The sequence below is a fragment of the Atractosteus spatula genome, chromosome 4 (assembly GCF_055471065.1).
Source record: "Atractosteus spatula isolate fAtrSpa1 chromosome 4, fAtrSpa1.hap1, whole genome shotgun sequence".
NCBI lineage: Eukaryota > Metazoa > Chordata > Actinopteri > Semionotiformes > Lepisosteidae > Atractosteus > Atractosteus spatula.
The window spans coordinates 5696570-5721629 of NC_142709.1; the positions used below are offsets into that span (position 1 = coordinate 5696570).

At 44.3% G+C, this 25060-nt stretch overlaps 1 protein-coding gene across 2 annotated transcripts; it reads right to left on the bottom strand.

Moving 5' to 3' along the window:
• Positions 1-256: 256 nt before the first annotated feature.
• slc9d1 (solute carrier family 9 member D1) lies at positions 257-24409 on the bottom strand. 2 transcript variants are annotated; one of them, XM_088912468.1, is made up of 13 exons: positions 24341-24409; positions 20876-21464; positions 18935-19114; positions 17622-17813; positions 17061-17189; positions 16468-16560; positions 13074-13260; positions 12430-12547; positions 9672-9867; positions 8541-8691; positions 8329-8408; positions 4024-4173; positions 257-2909 (listed from the first exon to the last, which is right to left on the bottom strand). In XM_088912468.1, the coding sequence occupies exons 2-13, from the start codon at positions 21314-21316 to the stop codon at positions 2796-2798; spliced, it is 2031 nt and encodes a 676-aa protein (XP_088768594.1). In that variant the 5' UTR covers positions 21317-21464; positions 24341-24409; the 3' UTR covers positions 257-2795. The 2 variants fall into 2 exon arrangements, with proteins under 2 accessions (XP_088768594.1, XP_088768595.1); XM_088912469.1 differs by lacking the exons at positions 257-2909; positions 4024-4173 and adding an exon at positions 6947-7078.
• Between the last annotated feature and the right edge of the window lie 651 nt (positions 24410-25060).

Consider the following 25060-nt stretch of genomic DNA (forward strand, 5'->3'; position numbering starts at 1 on the left):
CAAGGAATGCTGGCAGGGAAACAGCATTCTCTGTCGCTCACTGTGCAATAGGACGTGCAGAATGCACTTGCTGTGTATGCTTCTCAACTCGATTCCTTGCATTTTGGGGAAAGTTGCAGAGTCTTTCTTGAAGTCAAAAATAACTGAGGTTATTAATAAAGTAATCTACATCATGGAATAAAATAAGATACATTCCACTCTCTACTTTCACAGCTTTGTGGTTTAGCACTTTAACAAATCACAATGATACTTCACATTTATTCCAATGTTATGTTATTTTATTATTATTTTTATTCATCCACTAATCCTTCCCAGCACTTTACACATTGATATGCGTGGAATGAAAAAAGTTACATTTCATTAGATGGAACAACAAAATAAATTCACATAGTCTGGATTGTTGAACACCATTTTCTAAACCAATAAAAAATAAAGATTCCTAAAACGCTTGTGCTTGAAATCTGATTCATCCGAATAAAATAATCACTGCTACCACTTTGTTTTTTTAAAAAAGTTATATTTCATTTCTGAATAAAGTTATTTAAACATTCCCCTTACAAAAATATTAGTCACAGAATGTGATGCACTATATAAATTGGAACACCACAACACCTGACACCTTAACTTAACTTCATAAAACTTTTGTACCTTCCTAAAACTCACAAGTGCAATCTATTGAGGAGCATGAACGCTCTAGGTCCCGAATGAGTCCTTTTATTGTAATCACACAATTCTTCCCAAGCGGACTGCCAAAGCACTGCAAAGCAAAGCATCATCAGTGCCTCCAGTAGGCATTCAAAGCAAGAGCAGCCATGCTCATCTGTATCCCAGCAGAAAGCCGTGTAAACACTTAGCAGCAAAGCGCTTTACATTTACAGGATGTAAAAGAGAATTGGCAAAAAGGCAACTGTTGGTAACAAAACTCATTTCAAATTTACTGTTACACATTTCTGCGTTTTAGAAAAACAAAAGCCAAGTGTTTAAAGGGGTTTCTTTGGTTGTGCTTAGAATGAGAAGGATGACTGTCATGTTATTACCTGCACTGCACTGGACTAACGCAGAAAGTCCAGATTTTGTAACGGATGCTTAAAGCATCTGGAAAACACACACAAACCTTTTAGACGTGAGCAAGCGGGAAAACGGGCCAATTGGCCGGAACTACGTCATACTGAGCACAGGCCAGAAAACCCTTGTCAAAGAATTAAGAGCCCCCTTACAGTACGCTGAAGAAGTTTAAGGAGTAAGAAGTATGTAGATGCAAGCATATTAAAAGTACCATGACATCCATGCAGTGTATGGCGAGGTAACACAAGGGAGATGTGGAATGTATTGTAAGGCACTTTCAGAAAAATGTAAACTGAAGTATTCAGACCGTAAGGGCTCAGACAACACAAAAAGATTTAGACAGATAACTTAGATCAAAGACAGCCTTGGAACAGCGCAGACCATGTCTTTAATCCAATCATTTATGCCATTCATAATTTGGAAAGGCTCCACTCTTTTGAAAATAGAATAAAATAAATATTACTCTAAAACAAGCATTCGGTAAAAGAAGCGTGCAATCTTGATCGAAGACCTGTTGTCTTTCTTCCTAATTTAGCTGTTGTCTTTTAAATCTAATGGAAGATAGAGGACATCAAACTAATTAACTGTTTAAACCTAAACTAAACTGCCTGATTTGCAGCCTGAATTAAGGAATTCTGACAGTATTAAAAAAAAATAAAGTTTAATGTGAAATTGCTGCTACGATGCTTTTTAAAAAGAATAGGTCTTGAACCTGATCAATCTTTCAAGAGAAATTATTTCAAAACAGCGTCATCCAACATTAGCAACTGATTTCGCCTGCATGCTCTGTGGCTAGGATTAGGAATTTCAAGAACTATTTTTCATGCCAGCAGGTATAAGGCATGACATATAAAAATATAGACCTTTGCACTGACTCAACCCTACAAATCACAAACATTGTAAGCCCCAAATTAGCTCTCCTATACTGGTTCAAATAATGTTTCACATTAAAAACATCCTACAGGAAGCACCTGCTCAGACAAGTTAGGTCAAACATAATAAGCAAGCTATATCAGAGCTCTAAAAGTGCCAATATTTACATACAAGCTGGTGCATCCTGCCTTCTGCTTTTGTTCAACCAGCTGAAGGCCCTCCATGTGTGAACATGGACATATCATGCATGACAGACAACAATGGATCTTCAGTCCACGTTGTTACAGATGTTTCTTCTTTAACAGGTGGCCCCTCTTCATTGCTTCCGAGTTCCTGTACAGCATTATTATATTTCTCTACAGTTTTCTTTACTTTTCAAAATTACAGACTTTTCTAGGTGGAGTAGGGCACGTCAAACACTTTTAGGTCAAAATAATTTAAAGACAGACCAAATAAGAGCAAATTATATGCACACATATTCTTGACTGTTCAGGAACACGGTGTATATATTAAATCAGTTTCGAACTGACAAGACTTAATGTTACTTTGAAAAAAGTCATACTTTACCCAGGATGATCACTCCCAGAAACCGCAAATGTTTCACCTTGGACATTGTACAAAAATACTAAATCGAAATTACTGATCAAAACTCTCTCATCACGCTGCTTTGGCCAGGGCAGTCAAAACTGCAGGGTCTCCTGCTTATACATTCAGAAAGTTAAGTGTCTCATGAAATAGAGCATCGCGTTGTCACGGCGACCGGTCCAACCTAATGAAAACGATGATCGGGATACAGAATTCTAGCCAGACCCGGCACCGGCCCCAGATCCGGAGCGGCGGGAGGAAAGGCGCGACAGTCAGGTGCTTGTCCAGCGCTCCGCTCTGGGGACACACTTCAGCGTAGCAGCTTTCCACAGCACGGGCGCCAGCAGCAGACTCAGGGTGGTCACGCTCAGAATGAGGAGGTACACCTGCAACACGCAAGAGCGCCGTCACAGAACGCAAGGAAGGAAAAAACAAAGCACCACCTTCCTCCCTCTTTCGAGCTCTCCTCCCTCTCTGTGCTACAGCCACCAGAGTACCTTCTACAGTGGGCTTAACCATTACCTGGAACTCCAGGGTTTTGTGAAAAGAATGCAACCCAACACTGCTAAAATATCCTTTAGACAGGGTTGATATGGGCGACAGACCTATTTACATGAGACAATAAATGCAGTGTATGTTGCAGTAAACCGTCCCCCTTTTCAGAATTAGTCAAATCAGTTTGCCTGATCGGTGCCCTGGGTATTGTTTGCATTCCCTTTTCTGTTTTGTGCAGTTATCAGTGCTTCTGTTGTTGGTCACGCCCTGGCGAGCAAAATATTAAAAACAGGACTTGGGCACATAAAGAGGTTAATTTTGTAATTCTCTGAGATGGAACATTTTTTTAAAAATATGCAACCCATTGATACTGGCAAAGAGCACTCCCTTACATCACAATTAAAAAAAAACAAATAATAAAGATGCATGAATAAAAAGAATCACTTAAGTGTTTTTATCTCCTTTAATCACTACTGCAGTACCCAGTGCCGTTCATTTAGAATAAAGGCTTCTATCTCCACTTGTCTAGATACCAGGTCCAGCAATGTAACACAAAGGAAGGAAGTTGCAAGAGGCATAGCACATTATGCAACATCATAGGATGCCTTTTCAAATGTTGATCATTTTTTTGTTGTAAATATCTGCACTTCTAAAATAGCCCTTATTGCACGAGCTTCCTCTCCCCATCAGCTGCAGGCTTTCTAGCTACATGATAACATGTCATGGGCGATAAAAGCAAAGCACGTGACAGGAAAAAGAATCCCTTCTGCTCCAAAGCTCAAAACACACATTGTGAAAATTGTGCATCATAAATTCATACGTTTAAATATGTCAATTACAAATCACAAATACATAAAGTGCTGTTACACTGAGCATTAGGATGACTGGCCTTTGGAGTGACTGACAGAGTCGTTATGTCTTACTGTGCAATGGCCTGCACTCTGTGGGTGAGCAGGAGCTGGCCGAGCCACAGCAAGTGGTCGCGAGATGTCGTAGAAAACGCACCTCTCTGGAGATGATGCCAGTCCTCCGCGCTCGGCTCCCCAGCACAAAGGAGAACTCACTGACTTGGGCCAGTCCCGCGGACACAATCCATTTGATATGCTGGCTACCCTGGGGCAGGATCATGGAGAGCACCAGCACAGCGATGATGAACTGTGAAGCACACAAACACACAGTGAGGCACCGCAAAGAGCTGACCGGCACAGGCACTCGTATCTAATACTCATTGCTCTGGAGAACTCACCAAACGTGCGATAACACTGCATGTTCTGCCACTGGGACTGGGTGCTGGGACAAAATTCATTTCAAATTTACTGTTACACGTTTTGTGGTTTTGAAAAACAAAAGCTAAGTGTTTAAAAGGGTTTCTTTGGTGGTGCTTAGAACAAGAAGGATCTCTTTTAATCCCATCTAATAATCTATTTCAGAAGCAGCCAGGAGTCAGGATGACCCACTTCTGAGGTTTTGAAAGACTGGTTCCTTTAAGAGGTCCTCAGAAAACAAAAAAAGCATCCTGTAGGGGTTATCTTAGAAAGCTAAGCTTCAGGAAGCCACCTACACACACCTCTGATGCCCTAAAAACAAGCATAAAAAATCTTGTTATTCTTGTCACTTGCAGCACTCCAGGCTGGAGAAACAAATGTTATTCCAGAGACAGCAAGAAACACAAATTAAATGCCACTTTCACCCAGAGAAGTTACTGCTAAAGTGAAATGTTATTGAAGGAAACTTGGCTAATAACTTACTCACTAATTAGTTATGGGGGAAAAAAACCCATCAAATTTGCTTATCCCTCTTCATCACAAACCAGTTGCTTTCTGCAGAGGTTCCCACTGATTTGACTGCAAAAAGGAGTCCGTCTATCCATCCATACATTTTCTAACCTCTAAATCCATTTTAGTGAGTCTTTGCCAGCGAGCAATACGTGCTGAGCAGGAAATACACCCTGGATGGGATGCCAGTCCATTGTGGGGCACACACAGACACAAACACCGATATGCACATAGTCACACCTAGGGACAATTTTAACAGAAGTCAATTAAACTAATAGTATGTTTTTGGACTCTGGGAGGAAACCGGAGCACCTGGAGGAAACCCATGTGAACACAGGGAGAACATACAAACTCCACACAGATAGTCCTCTAGGTAGGTCCGGAATTGAACCCTGGGCCCCAGCCCTGCAAAGCAGCAATGCTGACCACTGCACCACTGTGCCATACACTGCTTCAGAAGTCTTTCTATACAATTCCCAAAAACGCTTTATCCATTTCAAATGCCTTACTCTTAAAGTGTCTGTTGCTGCCAAGCTATCCGGGACAATTTCAGGAGAAGAAATACAGACATATCATCCAGCAGCCAAAACTTTGCTTCCTGTATGTGCAGAAACACTCTGCACTTTAAATCTAATCCCAGCCTTGCTTTCCAACTGCTGAAGAGCCAGTGGATCTAAAATTGGACACTGTGCTTGAGTTCTTGTGTTTATGTCTTTTAAGAAAAAGGCAGCTGCTGTACTTAGACCTCTCACAGGAACTTCATTCATCAGACGTTTGGGATGGAAAAGTTTCAGATATGAGCGACTACCAACATGAAAGACCGCAGCGAAACAGATCAAAGACATAGCCTAAAGCATAACCTGCACGCGATTGCTGGAGAAAGTCGCTCTGTGGCTCTTAATATTCTACCATACAACATACAGAGCCTACAGTAAGTCTGCACCCCCTTTCCAGAGTAATACATTTTGTGGCCTAACAGCCTGAAATCAAAACACATTAAAACTTGAATTTACTTTACATTTATTTACACATGTTAGCACACAACCTCCAAGCGAGAAACAAATGCTGACTCATTCCGAAAAGTAATTTCAGAAAAGTGTTTTCTGAAAAGTAATTAAGAAAATGAAAAGGGTACTTTCTTCAGTAAAATTACAGAAAAGTAATTACGGAATGAACACAACAAATGACAAGCAAATGAAAACCCAGAAAAATGGGCTGGATAAGAGTATACCCTCTTGAGTTCATACTTGGTGGAAGTGCCTTTTGCTTGAATCACAGCCATTTTTCTGTTTGGTTTGGTCCGTACCAACATACAGTAGCACACCTGGAATTGGGTGGACTTCCTCCCTAGAAAACTGTTCAAGCTCAGTCCAATTGCAAGACCACTGTTCAAATCATTGTTTGGCTGAGTGCTTTGAGTTTTTGTCACGCTGAAAGATGAAGTTCCTTGTCTTTGTCACACTGAAAGATAAAGTTCCTTGTCATTTCCATGCTGAAAGATGAAGTTCCTTGTCTTTTTTCCATGCTGAAAGATGAAGTTCCTTGTCTTTGTCACACTGAAAGATGAAGTTCCCTGTCTTTTCCACGCTGAAAGATGAAGTTCCTTCCCAGTTTCAGCTTTCTTGCAGCAGGTTTTTCCAAGGACATTTCTGTACCTTGCTCCATTAATTTTCCCTCCTATCCCGACAAGTGCCTCGGTCTCTGCCAATGAGAAACATCCCACTGACATCATGCTGCCACTGCCATGCTTCACAGGTGGTGATGGGATGGTGTTCTTAGGGTGATGTACTGTGGTACTGTAGGTTTGCACCAAGCCTAATAATTCTTACTTTGGCCAAAATGTTCCATTTTTGTTTTGTCACACAAAACCTTTTGCCACATTTGCAGTTTCACTAAAGTGCTTTGTTGCTGTTTTTTCAGTAATGTCTTCCTTCATGTCACCCTGTCATACAGGCCGGACCAGTGGAGTGCTTGTGATAGTGTTGATCAGTCGTGACCATAAAATCCTGCAGCTCTTTCAAAGTCGCCATTGGCCTCTTCATAACCCCTGCCATTAGTCTCCTTCTTGCTTGGAAGTATGCACTGTTGGTCTGGTCTAGGTGGTGCCATGAACCTTTCACTTCTTGAGAATATTCTTGACCATATATTTGAAGGCTTCTCAAATCTTTATAGGTCCACCTCCTGCTCTGTGTCTTCCCTCGGCTTAATCCCAGAGGTCTTTCGATAGATTCTTGTTGCCGACAGTTGACTCTTTACTTTGAGATGCACTGCCCAGCAGAGAAGACCTATAGGAACAGCTGATTTTATTCTAAAATCATCAAAATCACTAGAATTGGTCAAACAGATGGTTTGTGATTGCCAAGGCAACTGGATGCACCAGAGCTAACTTATCATTTGTTATTTCCCCATGGGTGTGTAAATGTACCCAACCAATTTTTCTTTCTTTTTTTATTTGTAGTTACTTTTCAGATTGTTTGAGCATTTGTTTTTCACATATAGGGCATGTGCTACAATGTGTAAATAAAGATAAAATCACTTCTGATTTAATCTGTCTTGATTTCAGGCTGTAAGGCCACAAAAAGTGTTACTTTGGAAAGGGTGTTTTGACTGTCTAAAGGCGCTGTACATATTTACTATAGCAGCACAAGAGGATTGCAGCAGTCTAAAACATGCTACCCAGCCATACATTTGAACTGATAACCAGGATTCTTTCAAGAAACAGCTGGATGGGATCCTAGGATCAACTGGCTCCTAGCTTCCAAACCGGCTGGATGGGCTACATGTCCCCCTGTGTCATTACCCTTTCTTATGTTAAAAAATATAATGAAACTCAACACGACTCGACCACTCCTATAAACTGAGAACCCAGCTTATTACTGAAATTTGGAATTGAAAAGACTTCAGAATTATTTATGCCAAAGAAAAAAACTGGAAACACATCAAGCCATTACAACTGAATATTTATATGTACTTTTAGCTTGCTGTTTAGTTTGTATTCAGGGGCTGTTATACCAAAGCCAGCAAATCGAAAACTGGCGCTTATTCACCGTAAATTTCAGAAGGTGTGTCAAAATAATTTCCTAGGGTGTCACTGTATGACTTTACCACGCTACAGTTAAAAAGTTTGATTTTCTACAAATATTACACTACTGTTGCTAAACTAATACACAGGAGAGAGCTGTGAAAGCCAGGAGATTAAGTAGGAGGGTGGCAATTCTACTGAAACAGCGGCAGACAAAACCTCACACAACCCATTCACTGACTGACTGATTCAGGGGATCACCTGGAAAAGCTGCAGGTCTCGGGCACCAAATACAGCTGCCAGTAACTAACAGGCTGTGTGAAAACAGATGTGACATACAGGGAGGGAGGAGGGTGGGCGACACAGGTGACACAGGCCAGTACAAAAGATGTTGTGCGGCGCTGAGCTGAAGACAACAGCACGCAGAAAAGGTTACCTTAAAAAGTGACGTTAACAGAAATAAGTGCACGGGTTAATAAGTGTAAAAGGCAGATTTAGCAGAGTGGAATTTACCTTCATTACCACCAGGGAGAAGGTGAGAATCAGCAGAATTGTGAGCTCATAGAGCACGAACGTGGGGAACACATGCAGACCTGCAAAAAAATACAAGAGCTCAGGGAGGAGTGCTGGGAGGAAGGCTGCAGAACCGGTGGAAGCGCCACGGTATTTATCAATAGCTAATATCGATCAATATCAATATCAACAGCGAGAACCGCCACGCTCACCAATGGACGCAAAGAAAATGATGGCGAGGAAATCGCGGATGGGCTCGATACAGGACATGACCTCCGTGGTCAGGAGGTGACCCTGCGATGAGAAGAGCGCTCCGGCTAAGAAGCAGCCCAGTTCCATGGACACATCCAGGAAATCCGTCACCTGCCGGACCAAAAACAACCTTTAAAGGTATCCTTCCTTCTCAAGCGCCTCACATCCGCACGTTCTGGTAAAGATTTACAAAAATATCCCAGATGCTCAGTCCGCTAGCCAGAGGAATACTAACCCTAGCCAGCTCCACTCATGTTCAGCTCATGACTGTCAACCACTACAGAAGGTGGTGGAGACAGCTGAGACCAGCACTGGTACAGAACTCCCTTCCGTTCCGATCATCTTCACCACACGCTGCCTCAGAATGGCGAATAATATCACCCAGAAACAAAATCTCCCTGGGAATGCACTTTTCTCTTTTCTTCCTTCTGGCAGGAGACTTAAGAGTATAAGAGCCTGAACCTGTATGTTCAAAGAAAGCATCTACCTCACTATCCCACAGCCATAAGACTCCTAAACCCCACCTCTCAAATCCTCCTATTCCCACCTACTCCCCTCTGTTATTGCACTGAACTCAAAATACCTCCACCACTTGAATTTTGCACACCGCTGCGGTCTAAAAGCTGGTTAAAAATGATAGCTGCTACCCTGTTCCTGTCTCCAAGGACCGTGATGTCATTTGTTACGTCATTTTCTATGCCAATGTTATGACGTCTTTTCTGTAATTTGCCATGTGAGGAAAGCCTGCAAGTAAGCATTTCATTGTTTCAATTTATTTCACATGACAATAAACTTGAATACGAACTCAGGTAACAAAAAACTGGAGCATTTCCACTTAATAAAATGGCAACTAAGTTTCTGTATTTCTGGTATAATTGCAAGACATTGTAAATCATATCATACAGGACAATTACCAAGCCTATTTAAAGACTTCGACTACCTGTGCTGCTTTCAACTGTGCACATACATCTGACGATGAGCCACGGTCCCTATAATTTAATGCATGAAAACAAAACAGCCGTTATCCCAGCATACACTATCTTTAGGCGCTCCAGCGAGCGCTGAAGGAATGGAGCACAAACACACCGTACCGACAGCATCAGGAAAATGAAGGCAGACACTCCCAGAACGAGGATCTCCTTGTTCCCCTTGCACTCTGCGTGCAGCTTTCTGTAAAAGGGCCCGATGACATAGGTCTTGGTCAGCACGCAGACCAGCAGGACGGCCGCCAGGGAGAAGAGGACCTGACCGACGAGCAGCAGTATTTGCAGGGTTTCCATGAAAATACTAGCAAACCAAAAAAAGAAGCATTAGACACGAGCTTCACATACTGTATGTTACAATACATTACAGCAGTGCCAATGTGAGGACAAGGAATGATAGCGTCCCAGATGTATTAACATAATTCATTTGCTTCTTCGTCGATTATATTCTAGTCATCCTGGGGAAGTGCATCTCCAGAACCTATCGGAGCTTGAACAGTTCATATACTGCATCAATAAACCTGAATAGGAAAGTTAAGACACCATAAAGAACACACATTACGGTCCATTGACCAAGTAGGAAATGAAACAAGAAAATTGAAATTGCATCAGCTACTATATTTTGATACAACACCACACATATCTGTAGCCATTATATTTATGACTCTCAAAAGATTATACGTAAACTATTTACACAATCAACTCCACTAAACCACACAGAACACATGTAATGATGATTGATCGTGCAGAATTTGCTTTTATGATGTGCTGCAGGACTACAGTATAATTTTGCCTGTCTACGTGGTATTTCACTTTTGAATACCTCTGCATTTCGTAGCATTGTCCTGAAGAACCAGGCTCAGACAAAGGCTTAAAGGAAACAACCTGAACCAGTTAAACAGGGCTGGAATACCTCCTGGTAAATACCTCAAGGGAAGCATTAACCCCTAACCCTTTTCTTCATCTTAAAATGTCAGCAGACAGAAAACCTTCTTCTAGAGTGCTGGGCGCCGTAGTGTATGGTCGACAGGGTGATACAGAAATGGCCAATAGACTGGTGTCAGAAGGGCTGTGTGAGATTCACGGAGGGGTCGTTGTGTGTCCTCAAGGTGACACTAAACCTTTATAGTTTCCATAGCAGCTGGCAAAACAGCAAAGGAGCTCAGTCTTGGGAGAACATACAGTATGCACCGTTCTCCCAGAATAACCCTGAACAGCACGTTCCATTAGAGCAATCCATCCTGTTCAAAGTAGTGGGAACGGCCCAGCTTTCACCCCATCGGCTCTGGGAACTGTAAATCAGTTTGTCAGTGAGCAGCAAAAGGGAAAAGGGAGTCTTCTGTTAGAGCAAATAATAATAAATATTCCTTGCACTTATATACTTGTATAGCGCTTTTCTGGACACTCCACTCAAAGCTCTTTACAGGTAATGGGGACTCCCCTCCACCACCACCAGTGTGCAGCCCCACCTGGATGATGCCATAGTGCACCAGTACGCTCACCAAACACCAGCTATTAGTGGGGAGGAGAAAAGAGTGATGAAGCCAGTTCATAGATGGGAATTATTAGGAGGCCATGATTGGTAAAGGCCAATGGGAAATTTGGCCAGGACGCCGGGGTAACACCCCTACTCTTTTCGAGAAACGTCCTGGGATTTTAAATGACCACAGAGTCAGGACCTCGGTTTTACGTCTCATCCGAAGGACGGTGCCTTTTTACAGTATAGTGCCCCCATCACTATACTGGGGCATTAGGACCCACACAGACCGCAGGGTGAGCGCCCCCTGCTGTCCCCACTAACACCTCTTCCAGCAGCAACCTTTGTTTTTCTCAGGAGTCTCCCATCCAGGTACTGGGGAGGCTCACACCTGCTGAGCTGCAGTGGGCTGCCAGTTGTAGGTTGTAGGGTTATATATATGGTTTTCTATACCTGTATGTATACCAGAATACCTGGGAGCTACAAGACAGTTTTGCATTACACATTATGGAGGAGTCAAAGGTCACAATCAGTGTACCAGAGGAAGATTTTAAATTTTTTAGTTCATGGGAATTACTGATTGCCATGGTTCTTTAAACCCAGGACTCTCAAGCTTATGTATAAAAATACAAAAATACATACAGTATTAAAAAAGTTTTAAATGTAAGAATAAACGGGATTATAAGAAGTGAAAGAAAACAATTTATTTAGTCTCATCCTAATCCCTTTCTTCCGTGACAGTGTACTCAGCTCTATATGTGGGAGTAGCAGCTACTCTGAAACATGTATGGTGGTGCAGTATACCATGGTAAAGGCTGGGTAAGGTGGAGCACCCTGAAACCATAGGAAAGGCATGTAAAGGGCTGGTAAAACACGATGCAAACCAAGGGAAGCTGTTGCAAAGCAAAGCTAATGCACTGTACAGTATAAGCTTTGTACAACCCCAGGAAAACCGCAAAAAAGCACTAGAATTTACTGTGCCGACCTTTCAGAGGGTAGAAAAAGCATGCAACAGGGCTGCCTAGCACAACCCATGGAGGGCGGCAGTCCAGCAGGTTTTATAGATCAGCAGTCTCTCATGCAGGAACTGCTCCCATCATAGTACGATTACATCAAGAGTCAAGCTGGACTGAAAACCAGGACTGGAGTCGGGCACCCCTGGCATATCAGAAGTGGCTATGGGCAACTCTGGTCCTGTAGGGTCAAAGGGTCATGAGATTAACATTCCAGCCCTCATTTAATTACCTGTTTTTTTAGGTCTTAAATGAACATAAATGGGACATTGAAAGCCATTCACACAACCTGCAAGCCACAGGCTCTTGAAGACTACACCTGCATAACACTGCCCTGAAGTGTAAAGCCAGGTACAGGGCCGAATGGGACTCTCACCTGTCGAAGTTTTCTACCCCAGCCTGGATGAGAGAGGGCATGACAGCGATGAACAGACTGAGCTGAACGTCCTGCATCACCAGCATGCCCAGCAGCACGCTGCTGTACTCGATCTCCCCTGCCGAGACACAGCGCTACATTAATCTGGAACTAGTGACTGATCAGCTGAATCAAACTCCCACGCGTGGTCCCGCCCAGGGACATATCAAATATCAAAAACATAAAAGACCCAGTAAATGAAATATGTACCTCAAGAATTAATAATTTAACCACCAAAAATGTTACGTAGAGAAGCCTTGATTTAAGTTTAGAAGAGCATGAGTTTGGCTTTCAGGGAAATGGCTCTGTAATGTAATGTAGCGTTAAATCCAATTTACATCAGCTGGCCCCTCATCATTCTTTTAAAGACACATGACTGGCGCTCTGATATCTAACTGAGATGTTAATCATTTTAAAGTTCTGGTCTGCGCACTAAAAGAGCTTCCTTATACTACTGACTTCCCTGATTTTGTCCCCTGCACGCTACAGGAGGCCTAGGTATCAGCCAACACAGCCGAATACCAGCTCCTGGCTGTCTCCTCTGGGATTGTCCCACAGCCTCTGCGCCCCTATATTCGGAACGACACAAGAAACAGGGAGGGCACCTTCTTTGTCACCCCTGGCACTCCCCGCAACAAAGCGCGAGACCAGCGGTGTGCTGGACAGGGAGAGGCAGGTAGAAATGAAGACCGTCTGCGTGGGTCTGATCTTCAGAATGTGACCCCACAGCAGGCCAACCGCCACCATCAGCGACGTCATGTAGCAAGGCCCTTGCAAAGAGATCTTCCAAACCTGGAAAGTAAAAAAACAAAAAACACCGATATAAAAAGGAGAAAATTGGCCTTCTTCTTTTTCTTAACCTTATCTTAACTATTTTGGGCTGGCATTCCAGGAGTTGTTTCTGACTAGTGCAGGCCAACGAGGAGAAGCACCCAGCTCCGGCAGGATAACAGACCTGATTAATTGGCCAGTAAGTCTGTTGGAAGCAGGAGGAAACCAGAGCACCTGGAGAAAACAGAAAGTCCACTGCAGAAAGGTGTCCAAGCCCAGAATCCAACCCAGGGGCAAACAGCCAATCCACCGTGCACTTCAAAAACTGCGGTGGTTTCGAATTTAGTGTCAGTGTAATATCTGCTGCTTGAATGGCTCTCCTAGGGCTCTCCTGACTCAAGCCACCTCTTCCTGCAGAAAGGAAGGAGTCTCTTGCACCAGACACCTCTACCCCGCATCCTCCTGGACAATGTTATGAGGACCCCTCTGCTGTCTCAAGGAAGACCAGTAAGAGCTTGAATATGCCATGCAACAACAGGATGGCCCACACACTGCAAACCAACACTTCTCCTTTTTAAAAAGTTTAAAAAGGAAAACATTATAACACACAAGATCTTATTTTTTATGACCTACTAGATCAAATACTCCAGGTCTTCAGGTTGTACAGAGCGATCTACAGTATATACTGCCTTGCACAAAGGAGGCATCTCAAAAGCTTCCCACATCAAAGCATGAACCAAATCCACAGATCGGCAAATATGTTTTCTTTTTGCAACAACAACCTTGTTTTGCAAGGACTTGTTTCATTTTTTTTTTGGGGGGGGGGGAGTGACAAAATGCACACAGCAGTAGCACTGAGAAAAAACAAAGCTTTCAAACAACCAACAGAGCTACATATTGTAACAACAGTGTGCCAACCAGCCTGCTTATCAGTAGGTAAGACAGCCTGCCTTTGCTGAATTCTGTTCCATTGCTTTTCTAAAGAACCTCGATATTCCCAAATGATAAGAAGTGGCAACATAAATTCTCAACTCAAGCAACTCAACTCAGCGAGGAGAGACAAAGAGGGCTTCTTAGTTTAGTTTAGGGCTGCTTAGTTTTCATAGCGAAATGTGACTCAGATTTGCAAAAATGTAGGTCAACAAGCTGCAAGGGTGACAAAAGCACACGGACTATGGGCCTGCACCCAGAGTAGCTTGTATTCAACGGGCAACCAGGTGGTTCTGATCTGAGTCATCGCTAACTGAAAAGAAAAATCAGTTTTCTCTCCTCTCCTTGTGCAATGTTTATCTTCTAGGAGGGCAGGAATCGACCTGGCGTGCCCAGGTGCCATGGTGGCGAGGGCTGCTGCCTCATTGCCCTTGGGCTGTGGTTCTGAGGTGTGTCTGGGCTGACTTCTGTGTGGAGTCTGCAGGCTCTCCCTGTGTGTGTGCTGAGCATACGGACACTGACTACCAGATTCCTCAATAGTTCCTACCCACGAGCGGTGCGACTGGCGAACACACTTGGCCATGCCCCTCGGACCACACTGACACCATCTACCTCATTGTTATTTTATTTATTGCACATCTGCAGTTATTGTTTACATGTCTGCATTCTTTACATTCAAACTGTTTACTTGTTTACTTGTATATTGTCTACTGTTTGCCTGTATATTGCCTAAATGCATTGTCTGCATTTTTTTTGAACAATCGAGAGACTTTCTGTCAGTAAGAATTCCATTGTACCAGTACATGTACCGGTTACATATGGCAATAAAGTTCAAGTTCAAGAGTGTGCGAGTGAACGTGGTGAACTCAACTGTGGCCATCACACATCACCTACAGTACCATTGAAACCAGAATGATCCTGAAACTAGGATCACGGCTTCCCCCGTCTCTCAACGACAGACTCGTCTCCTCCTACTCCTCCCTATTCATTTGCAGGTTTTGACTTCACACCTCTCTTCCAGTTCTCCCTGACCGGTGACACTCTTCTTCCCCGCTCCCCTCCTCCTCTTAACGACTCGTTCTTTTGTCCTCCCTTCTTCATTAGCCACTCCTCACGGAATAAACCTTTACCTGTTCCATGTATCACCTGCCGCTGCTAACAGCGCCTTGTCAATGGAACACAATAGTATTCATGTCTTAAACAATGACATGCTGGCAACATCCTCAATCCTCAGTTCAGAAACACTAGTTTATTCTTGATGATCTTCTCGCACGGGATCTTCACAGCACTGGATTTGCATTTTTTTTTAATGCCCGAGATGATGCCTAGAAGCAAAATAAAACTAAGCTTCACTGTAAAATGGGGTTCCGCTTGTACTGACAACAGCACTCCAATGCAGTGCAGCTGGTCTGAGTTCATCAAGCAAGGAACAAAAAAGAAAACCAAAGCAGCAGTAATGACAAAAGGATGGGCTGAACAACAGGTTTCATCAAGGAACTTGTCAGACTCCTGAACGAATGCTAATTATCTGCCACACCTCTCTTTACATATCCTGACATACTGAAGTATCTAATTTGAATACACAAAAGGGTACGTTTTTCTCCTTATATTTTAATGGATTTAATTAATGCATTTTCCTGACTTGGGATTTTTAATGACACGGAGAGTCAGGACCTCCGTTTCATGTCTCATCCGAAGGACGGCGCCTTTTTACAGTGTCCCTGTCACTATAGTGGGGCATTAGGACCCACACAGACTACAGGGTGAGTGCCATCTACTGGCCCCTTTAATACCACATCCAGCAGCAACCTTAGTTTTTCCCAGGAGGTCTCCCATCCAGGTGCTGACCAGGCTCACACCTGCTTAGCTTCATGGGCTTCAAGCGAGTTGTGAGTTGCAGAGTGATATGGCTGCTGGCAAAGCAGGTTTCCTGGCTTCTATGGTCTAATCGTGGCTGGCAGAACATGTCATTCTCAGGGCCACAGACAGGCCTCCTTCAGCCATGCTGACAGGAAACAGTTGCTGTTCAGTACTCAGTGAGGGCATGGTTGCATCTTTTGCCTTCCTTTGGTTAGTTAAAATCACTTTGCTTTGAAAAGCTCTTCAATCCGAGGATCAGATATCATACAAACACTGAGCACCTGGTATATTATGAAATCACACGACTGAGCTCATTTTGTTGTCCCAAAGAACAATCCTAACTAGATTCTTTGGTAAAGCTGACTGCTGCTGCTCCTCCACTGTGCATCAGTTTAATTATTAGAAAGGGTGAAGAGAAAAGAGTGCAACATACAGTACCTTGCGTAGTCTCTCAGGGGAGAACTCCAGGCCTACCACAAACAGGGTGAAGAACACTCCAAACTCCCCCAGTGTCTCCACCTGGACTACGGACTGCATGGGAGCCACACGCATTGAGTTCGGCATCACCAATGGAGCCGGAAATGAAAAGGTGAGAGATTATTGAATTTCCGGGTTTTTTTTCCCGGAAGAGAAGTGAACTTTTACAAATGGAAGAGTCGAATTACGAGTCAAAAATCAACCATCTACAAAGCAACAACCTCTTTCTTTTATTTCTCAGCAAACAAAATGCATTTTTAGCTTTAGAGGGCAGAAAAAAACATCTGGAGAATTTCTTCTTGTTTAATGTTAGTTGAGATCTTACGTGGAAGAATTATCAAGTTAATTGCACAGACCTATCATTAATCACAAGCAGACCCCTAATTATATTATTTCCCATACACATTTATACACATTAAACACCTTTTCTTCACTCATTAGATAAGAATACAGAGGTACTTGTTTCTGATTTTGACTGACCACACGTCACACTGTGCTAAAGACAGGTATCTCACTTGGAATGAGGTAGGCATCTCATTTAACCCAGTTCTTACCTTGATACTATTAAGCCCTGAAGGGCCTAAAAGAACTCCACACATTATGTAGCCAAACATTGTGGGAAGGCCGATGGACGTACAGAGCCAGCCGCAGGGCAGAGACAGCATCACTATGGTCACGATATCCTGAAAAGTTCAGAGACGTACAAAATAAAACCCACTGGACACAAAGGAGCGTGAGAATAATTATTGACAGCACTCTTCAGCCCGAGGCACACTGGTCCAATCGGGGGGGCAGTTTCCCTACTCCTGAGGCCCTCTGCAGCCAGTGGAGCAAACTGCTGGTGCAGGAGGAGCTCCTGTACAGGGGCTGGGGGCCCCCATCGCAAAATCAGGAAGATTCCTCTTGCTTGACAGAACTGTAATGCTCGATCTCAAGACTTGACGGTCTCTATGGCTACTACCGGTGCGTCTCCAGATCATACCACGTCCTTTGATTCCTTTAAGAAATACCGATTTCATTTAAAATCCAGTTTGTACGGGTGCCCCACTAAGGAAAGACATCCCCGCCCTGGATGCCATGAGGTTGGCTTTGGCGGCGGGGTCCGGGGGGCGCACCTTGATGAAGTGGTGGTCCGCACGGGGCATGGTGGAGTCGCGGGGCTTGGTGAGGATGTACTGGTTGTTCTGCGAGTCGATGAGCATGCTCAGCCCCAGGTCGTCCTCCACCTCCCGCTTGGACGCGTTCCTCTGGCTGTCCTCCTCGTCCTCCTCCACGCGGAGCACGGCCTCCACGTTCACCCCTTTCATCTGAAAGACAGGAGGGCCGTGAGGGGACCCCTCGCCCCTTTCACCCCGAGGGCGAACGCCGGCCGTCTCGGGAGGGACAGAGGAGCGTGCGGTCGGCCAACACAGGAGACCGTTCAGAACAGCACAGTCTAACTCCCGAGCATGCTTGAAACACAAGCACAGCCAACCCAGATATACTAGACCAGAACAGAAAGCAAGTGTTTCACAGCATCTTCTGGTTTCTATCCCACCTGCCCTCCTTGTCACATCTGTTTTTATAGGACATAAATAATGTTAGTGATAACATTAAAAGTAATAATAATAATAATAATAATAATAATAATAATTGCTTGCACTTATATAGCGCTTTTCTGGACACTCCACTCAAAGCTCTTTACAGGTAATGGGGATCCCCTCCACCACCACCAGTGTGCAGCCCCACCTGGATGATGCGATGGCAGCCATAGTGCACCAGAACGCTCACCACACACCAGCTCTCAGTGGGGAAGAGAACAGAGTGATGAAGCCAGTTCAGAGATGGGGATTATTAGGAGGCCATGATTGGTAAAGGCCAATGGGAAATTTGGCCAGGACACCGGTGTAACACCCCTACTCTTTTCGAGAAACACCCTGGGATTTTTAATGACCACAGAAAGTCAGGACCTCGGTTTTACCGAAAGGCGGCACCTTTTACCGAAAGACCATCCGAAGGACAGTGCCTTCTTACAGTATAGTGTCCCCATCACTGTACTGGGGCATTAGGTCCCACACAGATCGCAGGGTAAGTGCCCCCTGCTGGCCCCACTAACACCTCTTTCAGCAGCAACCTTAGCTTTCCCAGGAGGTCTCCCATCCAGGTACTGACCAGGCTCACACCTGCTAAGCTGCAGTGGGCTGCCAGTTGTGAGTTGCAGGGTGATATGGCTGCTGGCAAGTATGATAAATAAAGTAAGTGGGTATTCTCACTGGCTTGGGACATGTAAATAAAAAAAAAGATTTAGGGACTTCAGTTTAATAAACCAGCAGCTCAGAGTGTGAGATCATGCAGGAAAACCAAAAGCCAGAAGACCCTGTCGTCTTTAACAATGCTGCCCGAGATGACACCACTGCCCCCACCTCCCCATCACCCAGGCTGCTCTTACCAGTTTGTTGTAGTCAAAGGCATGGTCCTCGATCTCCTCCTCCAGCCGGTCTGCTGCCTTCCGCACATCTTCCAGGATCTCGTCCAGCATGGACATGCTCTTGTTCTGGTGCTGGATAATCTTCAGGGCTTCTGCCTGGTGTTTCTCTGCTGCCAGGAGCTCCACGTACTCCTGCTCCTCCTGCGCTCGCCAAGAGACAGGGCTCAGGCTCAGGCTGCTGGCGAACCACGCCTCCCACAACACTCTGGCCTCCCAGTTAGGTACACAGGAGTTCACGTCCGACCTGACCTACTGATCAACTCCAACCTCTCCTCTCTCTGTTGCTCCTGCCTCTGGACTAGAGTGTCTGACCTCAGATCCTGGTCAATTTATCTTCTCCTCTCCCTGCTGCTCCTGCTTCTGAACCAGAGTGTCTGATCGACATCCTAATCAACTCATCCTCTCCTCTGCCTGCTGCTCCTGCCCCTGGACTAGAGTGTCTGACCTCAGATCCCTACCAATTTATCTTCTCCTCTCCCTGCTGCTCCTGCCTCTGAACTAGCATGTGATCTCCGTTTTAAGGCAGCGAGTAAATGGCATAACATGTATTGCTACAGCACAATGTCCTGCATCACGTTAAATGGTAAAGCTGTCTCTTCTTCCGAGCTTGTCATCTTATTTTTAGAGACATTTTATCTCATGTTATTATTAATTATTTTTTTGGCTGATACTTTTACAAAAAAACAAAAGATTTTAATGAGCTATTTTGTTACATTCCAATGTCAGTACCCATTAATAAAACTGAGTCTGTTGGAACAAATGTGGGTAAAAATAAGTTTCTCAAGAGTGTAGAAGCAGGGTCCCCACATGGGATTCTGAGCCCATAACCACGACTCCACGATACCAGCTCACTTAATTCTAAGGCTAAAACTCACTAAAATGTAATGCTATATAATATAATATTATTAAAAACAAAAATCTCATTACTGTATTTACAAGAAGAAATGACAAAAGCAAATTAAACCATTTCACCAAATGCGGACATAGTAATCAGAAAGATTTTTGCATAATAATAAGACATTTATGTATAGTTTAAATGTTTAACTGAAAGCAAAACCCAGCACATTACAATGAAATCCCTGAGATCTCTCGGGCTGCTCAGCACTTCACAAGTCCCTAGCGACAGTCCTCATAATCTTGCAAAGTGAAGCACAGTGCCATCTGCTGGACAGAACCAGGACTGCACTCTTGCAATGCCAGCTACCTCACAAGGGGAGCAGCCCAGAGAACTCGTGGGACTTGTTCCATAACGTGGGAGAAGGGGACATGTATACAAGCACATTATTGGTCTTCGATGTACTTGCTGGTGGCAGCCCACACTACATTTTGCTGACCAATCTTTCTTTATTAACCAAGGGCCGCTGGACGCCTTCTGACTGTGACAGTTGCTATTTCACGACATTGATATCCACCAGCACTACAATGCCTGTGCCAACGACAAACTAAGGGGAGTGGAAACTAAGAGGAACCTAAGAATCGCTTACCCAGGGGTGACCGTACTGTATTAATTAGCCCCAATCGCCATTTTAATTTAAGAGCTTGGAAATGATCATTTCGAGTGGCGGAGCGGTGGTTCTGTAGCTAAGGATCTGTGCCTGTGGCTGGAAGGTTGCCGGTTCAAATCCCGCAGCTAGCAGAGGAATGGGCCCCTGAGCAAGGCCTTTCACCCCAACTGCTCCAGGGGTGCTGTACAATGGCTGACGCTGCGCTCTGACCCCAGGCTCTCTCCCTACCTGTGTGTCTGTGTGTCTCATGGAGAGCAAGCTGGGCTGTGCAAAAAGACAAATTCCTAATGCAAGAAATTGTATAGGGTTAATAAAGCGATGTTTGATTGCAGTACAGTGGCAAATCCCACTCTGGATAAGATGTTGCCTCTCTCTCAGCCCACCCCCTGACCCTGACCTTGATGGCCGCCTCTCTCAGGGCCTCCAGTCTCTGCCGGCTGCTCTCCTTCATGTTGACCACGTCCTTGTAGTCTCCCTGCAGCGCCCGCTGGAAGCCGTGCACAGCCTGGAAGATGGAGTTCTCGCTCTCGTTCAGCTCCTTCTGGAAGATCTCGAAGGTGTGCACCTGGAAGAGCTTCTCGGCGTCGGACAGCCCCCGGTCCCGCTCCACGGCCGCGATGGCCGCCCCCAGCTTCTCCATGACGGTGCTCTTCTGCCTCATCAGCCCCGAGAGCCGCCGGCAGTTCTCCAGCACCCACCGGCGGCCCTGCGTCACGGGCGCCCCCCGGCCGCGGTGCAGCTTGATGACCTGCTTGGCGACCTCGTCGTGCTCCCGGCCGGCCCCAGGCAGCCCCCCGGCCAGGTGGAGCCAGAGCAAGACCACACACAGGCCCTTCATCGTCTTCCTCCCTGCTGGCCCGGCTCACAGTCCCGAAAGCTGCGAGGCTCTGGGCGGGTGCTGACCGGACACACAACTACATCGTCCCTCCTTTATCCTGCCGGGTGGGACGACGACCGAAACCGTTCCGAACACGTCCTCTCACCGGCTGCGAAGGAAGCAGAGTCAAGCGTGATCTGTAGTGTACGGAAATCTCGGTTCGTGGGCACAACGGCATCCAGGCACAGACCTACGAGCGCAGCAGCCTGCAGTTGGAAGACTAAAGATCACCAGGCCAGAGCTCCCAAAGGAAAGGAGTGTCTCCTGTGAAAGCAAACAGCTGATGCACCCAACAGCAACACCTGGAGAAAGGAGAGTAAAGCCCACGACTGCAGCTACGGTATATAACACCTGTTCTCTTTAGCCTCAAACAGAAACGTGTGCCAGCAGGATATGCTGCGCCTACAGTAAACAAAGCCAGAAGATGAAACAAATATTAGGGACCAAGAATTCTCCTTTTTAAATGTTGAGATCTTTTAAAGTGTTTTACGTTCTCTGTTTGGAAGACATGAGACCAGACCTGCCATTTTTATCTCTTTATAACTGGATGCTTTTACCTTCTTGTGGGACCCTAAATAACAATTTCAGAAAATGGGGCCATTTGATGTTTTCACCAAATGAAGTGGAAAAGAAATTTGGATTTGTTTTGTTTTTAATTGAGAAGGTGAAGTTGGCTACCGCTTACAAGCACGCCTACAGTGTAGAAAGCTTGCAGGGTCCAAAACTAAAAGGCCTTCACTTGGAGGACAAGACGTGCAGGGTCATTAGAAAAGATGAAATGACATTCAATTACCTCCTTAAAATTCAGAAAATATCTTTCTTAAAAAATCACGAGGTTTCATCCTTGTATTGATTTTTTTAACAATTTATTTGAAAGAAAGGCATCCAAAAATGTGATAATCTTCTGGTTTCTGGTCAAGACAAAGCACCTCAATTTAGATTCTGCAGCCTCAGACTTCTGCAAACTTGCCACACATATGTGAATAAAGTCTCACATCTGTACGTATGTGTAAATTAGTGTGTCTGGGATATAAAGGGTGTGCACAGTGTGAGCTGGCATGAGGTTGTTTGTAGAGCAAGACTTGGGTGTGTACTGAAGAGCTGGCTGAATAAACTCTGACTGCCCTGCAGTCTTTGCCTCACTGTGAGCTGTAGCATGCTCAGGCCTCATGAGACACTCGATTTAGAGGGAGAGCTGTCCCAGATGCCTGTAACAATACATCAAGTGTTCGATTTTGAAAATGAGTTCCCTGCGCAAGTTAGCCTATTTTTCCTTGAAAAGGGGAATCTTCAGTGGTCTTTCAGTCTACGGTTTTCTATGTTGCGTGTTTTTATACACGCAAAACGTTCTAGAGGCGCAACAGCTGTGACCAGGAATGCACGCAGAATGGAATAAATTTAAGAAATTAATCGCGTGTTTCCCCTTCCCTTAGTCAGACCTTCTAATTCTTGGATGGCGAACTTGGCCAACGACAGAGTCGTTTCTACGTGGAAGCGCAGTTAAAAAACGGAGAACAGTTAGCAAGTCTTTACCCAACGTTTTTTTTTTAGTGTGATACAAGCCACCTAGCCTTGCTGTTGAACCTGATACCCTGGCTTCTTTCAAAAAGCGGACTGGAACTAAATTAGCTACCAACAGAACTAAATGGGGGCGAATTGTCCCCTCTCGTTTTTACTGTTCTTTTACTCTGGTATAGAAGTGTAACAAAGTTTTTCTCCGATTGCACCCCTGCAACTGTTGGACACGTTTCACGCGATTTCGTTGTGTTTTTTTTTGCGACTCTACAGTACGTTTAGTTTCTAATTGTTTTTAAGGTATGTTTCAGCTTCTGGACCAGCCAAACGAAAAGTCTTACGCAACTCTTTTGTTGATTTTCCGAATGCAACTTTTTTTTGTCACATTTCCGTCAATACACGAACAGTTTGGAAGTCCTGCCTTTTTACCCCCAGCTCAGAAACAGACGCCGTACCTCGTACTGTATTCTGTCCTCGTAGCTGCGCTTCAGCTCAATGACGCTCTGTGATTCCTTGTAAAAAACAGAGACTAGCACACCCCCATCACGGAAAACCTGTAGTGCGGACAGTGTAACGAAAGTAGCCATGACCTCAGAAAACGACCCAGTACACTGCAATACACTCGTTAAGTGTAACAGCCACCGGCACACGGGCGGTATACTTCTCAGTTAAAGATACGTGGAGAACAGTCTCCTTTTCCACCTCGTCCTACATCTTTACATTTAAAATCAGGTTTTCTCAGCGCTTTCGTGTCAAGGGACAACTAAAGAATCACCCCCCCGATTTCAACCAAATCAAAGTATATTATTATTATTATTATTGACAAGGAATAATTATTATATTTGAATTAACTATATCTGAATCAGAAAAAAAGCAACAGACGCAGACAGGCTAACAGACTATGCCTTTTCAGACAGACGGGATCAAAACAGAAACCTTCGTCCGATATAAAACTGATCTTGATAACCCGCAATGCTGGGGTGACAGCTCGCGTTTCTGGTTCTGGGGACCTCGCAAGCAGTTTTGTTTGTTTATGTCCTGGTTTCCTTCTCCAGAAAAAAAAAAACCCGTCTTAACTTGCAAGCCTTATGGCTGGAAGACGATTAAAGAAAGGGGGGGGGGGGGGGGGTTCAGTATCAAAGCCAGGTAAATCGAGAATAAGAAAGTAGTTCGTGTTCTACTAAAAAAAAAAAGCAATTTGGACACTCCAACACTGCCGATACCAGTCCCCCTTTTGAGGAAATACAAAATCACGCCTGAAACCTATTGATAAGAACAGATTTGTTTTTTAAAAAAAGGGATCTTTCGCAATTAGCTATAAAAAAGTCAGCAGCAGCTCTAAAAATGTAATTGTCTACGGATTCAATTATTGAAATGAAGTAACGTCAAGCTCCTGCCTAAATAGAGCTTGAGCCACTCCAACAGTCCCGCGAATGAGATACTCCCGATAGTTTATGAAAGCAAACTCACCATCGTCAGCCAGCGCTACGGAGCTCAGCTGTTTGACATGACAGCACATAACTATCACCTACGGCCAGCAGGACCCAGGCTATAGGTCTCCGGGCATCGCCACAACCCATTTAGCTACAATTTCGCATTAAAATAGGTTAAAAAATACCCCATAGGCATCAATAATAATAAAATAATATAACAACAGCAACAATAATAATAATAAAATAATAATAATAATGGCCTATATTACAATGAGGTGTGATTTTTTATTTGAGGATATTTGAACTTTGAGTAGCGGTGTGAGAACCACACGTTCGTTAGATTTAAAACTAAAAATTAAACCCACTTTTCCCCCAAATTCATTATTTTTTTCTGTCTTGCGTCCCCAATCAAAATAAACAGGGTCCATCCTTGGAAACGGTCTGCTGGGATATGTAGTCTTTTATCGTCGATACCGCACACGAGTTTTAATCCACCTAAAATTTTGAATGAACTCTCGAGGCAAAAGGAAAATTTAGACGTGTATATTTTCGTTTTCCACCTACATACCTTGTATTTATAAGTGATATAGTGTGTGACTTGAATTCGGTCATTTCAGAGACATTGATGTAGGGTATGTCCATTCCATGTCTATGTTCCGAGTTTTATCTGCTGGAAGAAACAAAAGACTACAATTCCCTACTTCTCACTCCTCGACTGCGCATGCCCACTAGCACTGCGGCGCAGTCCCCGGAGGCT

Excerpts from the sequence above, each read along its gene's own strand:
- slc9d1 (XM_088912468.1), bottom strand. The coding sequence starts at position 21,316 with ATGAAGGGCCTGTGTGTGGTCTTGCTCTGGCTCCACCTGGCCGGGGGG. Across the intron at positions 19,115-20,875 it reads TGAGAGAGGCGGCCATCAAG|GAGGAGCAGGAGTACGTGGA; the intron begins GTCAGGGTCAGG and ends TGGCGAGCGCAG. Across the intron at positions 17,814-18,934 it reads CCTTTGACTACAACAAACTG|ATGAAAGGGGTGAACGTGGA; the intron begins GTAAGAGCAGCC and ends CCTGTCTTTCAG.